Source organism: Leptopilina heterotoma, unplaced genomic scaffold, assembly GCF_015476425.1.
Source record: "Leptopilina heterotoma isolate Lh14 unplaced genomic scaffold, ASM1547642v1 Lhet_130, whole genome shotgun sequence".
NCBI classification, from domain to species: Eukaryota; Metazoa; Arthropoda; class Insecta; order Hymenoptera; family Figitidae; genus Leptopilina; species Leptopilina heterotoma.
Window position 1 is genome coordinate 33,266 of NW_025110849.1, and position 5,809 is coordinate 39,074.

A 5,809-nucleotide genomic window follows, 5' to 3' on the forward strand; every position below is an offset into this window, starting at 1 on the left:
TCATATCTTCTACTTCTTCTTTTTCATCTTCTTCTATTTCTTCTTTACTTTTTCCATTAATTGAATCATCTATTTCAACTTCTTTGTCAACTTCTACAACGTTTGTATTAAATGAATTATTGTAAAAATTTTCTTTCTGTGATTCATCTGATTCATCTGCAAAAGCAGTTATTATTTTTTTATTATTATAAATAAATAAATATATATATATATATATATTTATATTATATTACTATCAGAGTCATTTTCCATGGACTTGATAAATGTACTATTTCCATTTGGCTTTTCTTTTTTTGACTCTATGTTATATTTTCCAGAATTCAAGCGTTTTAAATCAAATTGTGTTTGCTTATTTCGTAATCTCCGAATGTGCCTTTCGGAATAACTATTTGTGGAACTGAATTTAGGCATGATTGTGTAAACTGCAAAAGCAAACCTGTTATCTGAAATAAACGTATAAATAATAATTAAAAAACATTAATCTGCTGAGCATAAGTAAAAGCAAACAGAGACCAAGGAATGGAATTCATTCTATCTAGGAAGAAAGAAATCGAACTTTAAAAGTCAAAAATTAAAAGGCTACTGTGCAAAGTAAAAAATAAATTATTAAAAATAATATTTCAAAATTTAGACACAAGTTCATTGCTAACATTTTATTTATTACTATACAATTTAAAACAAAAATTTAAAAATCATAAAAAAAATAAAAATAGTGAAAAATTTATCGACTTAAAGAATAATTAATTATTTTATATAATCCTAATAATTTAATTATAATAAAAAATGAAATATATACCTACAAAATTATATACAAAATGAATAATAATACAAAATTTAAATATACTCTAGTACCTATAATATAAATATTTTTTTTCTGTTCTTATGCAATTTAAAATGAAAATAAATAAGTAATAATTAAAAATTTGTTAAATTAAATAATATGAAATATTAATAAAGTTAAAAGATATTTTATAATATAAATATTTCTATCTTTGTGGAAACTAGTACGTACCACTTTATATACAAACATGTGAAATCATTTTGTAAATTTACGATATATATTTTCCACAAAATTATTTTCTCTAGCTTCAAAACATTTTTTTATCACGATTAGAATAAATATTTAAAAATTTAAATGGCAGAATTTCTATGACGTAATGATATTTTTATTCCTAGTTACCAATAAACCGCTTGCAACTGTTTTAGTTGGTTTTAATGTTATTTTGTCTTTTTGGTTAGGGAAATTATTCTCATGTCATGAGCAAATTCTTTTCAATACAAGACTTGTTTAAAAAGTTCTGAAAGGCAAAAATATGTTTTCTATAATAGAATTGGAAGATGGTGTCGTATTAGTGCCAACAAAGTGGATTGTAAATTTCAATAATGGGGAACAAAAATGTTACTATCCTCCTTCTGCAAAATCTTTAAAATTAAATGATATGATTTCAAAATTAGTGGACCCGGATGTGACGTGGAAGCAATACGATGTAATTAAATATTTAAAAAGAACAGGTACAAGTTTATTATTACAAATTGAAGAATAAAAGTTTTTGATATAAGTTATTAAGTAATACTACATTTAATTTATACTTTCATACTTAGACACAATTGAAACAGCCAAGGAAAAATTACAAGAAGCTTTAGTTATGTCAGAAATAGACAGTGACCAAGTTGATAATTATGCGGAAAATTATAAAAGATCAAGGAACAATAGAGCTAAAAAAGGTTACTTAGGGCATCTTGACGATAACGATGAATACAACTCTTTTAAAAAGCAAACAAAACCAAAAATATCAGAAGACAAATTATTAGAATCTCGTATAGTTCTTCCGTTACCTCCTTCAAAACGGATTCGAATTGCTGCAACTGTGAGTGAAAATAATATACCGGAAAAACTAGTTCCTGATGATAATTTAAGAACTAGTTCAGAAGATTCGATGACACTTCTATCACAAAAATCTTCTCAAAAATTGAAACAAAAAGGTTAGCTTTTTAATTAATTTCAAACAGCAAATTTTCAATTTCATATTTATTTGAAATTAAAATTTTTCTAAAAAAATTGATTTCTCTGTATTTATTTTTATATTTTTCTAGACTGAGAATATTGATAAATTTAATTTTGATCTTTTATAATTAAGTAGTATCATAGAGGTTATTTATACCTTTTTATCTTTTTCAAAAGATAATAATTAATGGTCTGATAATTAAAATAAATAATAAAAATTACATTACTGGAATAGAAAATTTTTTTTTATTTAGTTAAATAGTTTTAAATTAATATTTTTAATTTTCATAATTGTAGAATCAACAATAAAAACTCCCAGTACATCTTCTGAAAATCCAAAAAAATCAAGTAGTATTGAACGTCAGTCGAGAACACCAAAAAATGATTCTGATAATTATATGTCAAATAATTTAAATCCAAATTCAGAGACCAGCTTGGCTGCTTTGGAAAACCAAAATCAAAACTCTAGTAATATAATAATACTTATATTAAAATTATAACATCATCTAATTAAATAATCTAATTAAAAAAATTAGCTAAAACTAATAATTATCTAATAATTAAAATATAATATACAAATCATTTTACCCTACAGAGTATTTTTATTATAACAATGATAGGGACCTTTTTTAAATTATATTTTTATTTGCAGAATTGGTAACGGACACTGATTTTGCATCTCCTACCACATCTCCTGATAATAGAAAAAAATCAAATAACACTAAACCTTCTTCGGCATCAATGAAAAGTGATGTAGATAATGACAGATTGTTGAACAAAAAAAGTCAATCTAACTTAAATAATCGTTTGGCTAGTATGGAATATCAAGATAGAAAATCTGGTAAAATGTGTAAATTTTTCTTATTCGAAATTTTAGTTTTGGCCTCTTAGTAATCCTAAATTTTGGTAAAATTTACAGTTCGGTGAGAAATAAATTTACCCCCAGTGGTTATATTTGAACCAAATTTTCTATAAAAGAAATTCAAATTTTTTATTACAAAATATCAACGCATTTAAATGATAATGATTATCTAATGATTATATTTATTTATTATATTTATTTATAATCATTATCTAATAATAATGATTATATAATAATTATCTTTTTTTTACTAAAATTTATAAAATACTTTCTTATTAAATTAAATTCTTAAATTTTTTCTTCAATCAGAGTTTTCAGATTTCACTGCAAAACTATTGACTAATTTAAATTTATTAAATAATATAACATTCTTAGAAAAATTTTTATAAATAGGTCTCACATATGAAGAATTATCGCTGTCAAAATTAAACGAAATAATTATTCTTCTTAAAAATATAAAAATTCAACCGCAAAATAGGACTTTAACGATAAACGACAATAGGTCCTTCTTTGATTCTTCGAAGTGCCCACAACTGCCAATTCTTACAAAGAAAGTCTTGATGAAAGTAAACGAAGAATTAAAGCATAAATCTTTTAAAGAGAAAATGGTCAGTAAATTATTTTTTAAATTGGGCAAAAATAATGGCACAAACTTTATCCAGTAGAATACGTAAAATATTTATCAAATTGAAATACATTTTTCAATTTAACAATAAAATCATTTTTAATTTCCGAAAATAAATATTTATTAAAAATAATTAATTAAAAAATCTGTTTTAATAGAATTTTCGACTTTTTTAAACACCCTTAAATAACATGTAATAACATTAATTAATATTTATTTTATATAATTTATTTACTAAAATTAAATAATAAAAATCTGCCTTTAGAAATTTATCAAATTTTTCAAAGATAAATTCGTAAAACGTTTATAGCAGGCAAAACAACTACAATTACATCTCCTAAAAAATTCCATTACTTTAATATTTCAGATAAATGCATTAGGAACAATTGGCGGAAGAGACGTTAAAAATGTTTTGGCGAATGTTTGTACCAAACTATTTTCTAATAAAGTAGCTACCTTTTATAGTTGGTCAGGGAGGAAATCAAAGATGTCTTTAGAAGATACCAATTTTGCTGATTTAATTATTCGTAAGACAAGACAGATAAATTAGTGCCAATAAAATATTTATGTTATTTTATCAGCAAAAGTTTAATAGTTCTTATTGATATTTATTTTTTAATTTAGAAAGCGTGAAAGCAACCTACCCAGACGAAAAAGATCACAACATTAAAGATGCTGGTTCCAAATGGTTTGCGCAGGCTAGTACCAGATTAAAAAGAGAATTGTAAGAAAAAGTCATTATAATTTTCCCATTTGTTGCTATAAATATTTTTGAGTCAAATATTTTTCGAAAAGAGTAGAAATCCAAATTTATAAGAAATATACACTAAAAGAATGAATCCTTTCTTCATTTGAAGGGAATGTTAGTTAAATTCGTTAGCTATTTTAAGTGACAACCACACATTTATAAAGTTAAATTCGTTAGCTATTTTAAGTGACAACCACACATTTATAAAGTATTTTTTTAAACCAAATAGCTAAATTTTTTGAAAGTTTGCTGATTCTTAAAATCAGATAAAAAAAATATTTCAATATTCTGTCAGCAAGAAGTGAGCGATTAAATTAATTTATAGTAACAATTAAATTATTTTTTGCTTTTTAATCTGTAATTAATTAACTTTTAGTGGTTATTATCACTGATTAATTCAATGACCCACTTCTAATTGCTTTATTCTCAAAAAGGTGTCTTTTTAAAAATAGTTATATATTATTTAGAGCAAAACAAGTAGATAGTGGCGACGACGACAATGTTGAGGACGGCATTCCAATAAATGAATCGGAACCTCTGCAGTCTGATGCTGATGATGAAGAGGAAATCTAACAATATAATTATTTTTTCTGTTGATTTAAAGTTAAACGTTTAACATAGTTTTTACTCTTTCTTGAATATTAAATATTGAATTATCGCTGTCTCAATAAAGAACTTCGTTATTATACTTTATTGTTGATTTTTTAATTTATTAAAATGGAATAATGCTTTAATATTCAATCTAAAATTTGTTTATAATTAAAAAAGTATAATAATTTTGTTACTGAATTTAACTAATACATTCCTTACAAAATCATTAAATATATACAGATTATTTCAAAATTTTTCAGTGACATTTTTTAAAAATGCTTTAGAGTTTTAGAAAGTAATAATTAAATAATATTCTGCAATAATGAAAAAGAATTTTAGACATTCCAGAAACATTTTTTAAAATTATTTCAAAAATTGCAATTCAATATTTCCGCAACATTGCTAAAAAATATTCCCGCAACTTTCAAAAAATTTTCTTTGAATATTTTTTTGTAATATTGCTGGAATATTGCACTGGAATGTTGCTTGAGTCGGACATAGCAATGTTTCTGAAACATTGATGCAACATTTAATGGTAATATTTCAAATGTTGCAATGTAATATTTCAGCAATGTTGATGCAATATTACGTGTTATGTGGGTAAAGAATTTGAGCGTCGTTATTAAGGAAGATGGGATGTAAATATGATGCCCGACTACTGTTGGATGCTGAAAAGGGATATTGTACCTGGAGGCACCAATTTGAAACGAAAACCATTGCACAGATCCTTTGAGGACAAAAGAGTGCGCTACCATAAAAGGACGTGAATACCTTACTTATGTATATAAGAATTTCCATTTCGAGTTTTGAAAATCTAACTTCAGATTCGTAATCAGCGACCCAAAAAACCCCTAGTTACCAAGTTTGAAGTAAATCCATTAACTTTTAAAAAATTCGTCCGCCATATTGGATCCACCATTTTGAATTTTGAAAATCTAACTTCAAATTCGTCATCAGCGACCCAAAAAACCCCTAGTT

General features: G+C 24.5%; 1 protein-coding gene across 1 annotated transcript; it reads left to right on the forward strand.

The window, feature by feature from the left end:
• The first annotated feature begins 1,313 nt into the window (after positions 1 to 1,313).
• On the forward strand, positions 1,314 to 4,813 carry LOC122513006. Its single transcript, XM_043629233.1, has 8 exons — positions 1,314 to 1,512; positions 1,603 to 1,983; positions 2,303 to 2,473; positions 2,658 to 2,846; positions 3,261 to 3,475; positions 3,860 to 4,019; positions 4,117 to 4,216; positions 4,708 to 4,813. The coding sequence occupies exons 1-8, from the start codon at positions 1,314 to 1,316 to the stop codon at positions 4,811 to 4,813; spliced, it is 1,521 nt and encodes a 506-aa protein (XP_043485168.1).
• The last annotated feature ends 996 nt before the right edge of the window (positions 4,814 to 5,809 follow it).

What these genes read in the sequence shown, in the direction of transcription:
- LOC122513006 (XM_043629233.1), top strand. Translation starts at nt 1,314, where the DNA reads ATGTTTTCTATAATAGAATTGGAAGATGGTGTCGTATTAGTGCCAACA. An exon ending in AAACCAAAATCAAAACTCTA is followed by an intron (nt 2,474 to 2,657) that starts GTAATATAATAA and finishes TTTTATTTGCAG; the next exon opens with AATTGGTAACGGACACTGAT. An exon ending in TTTTGCTGATTTAATTATTC is followed by an intron (nt 4,020 to 4,116) that starts GTAAGACAAGAC and finishes TTTTTAATTTAG; the next exon opens with AAAGCGTGAAAGCAACCTAC.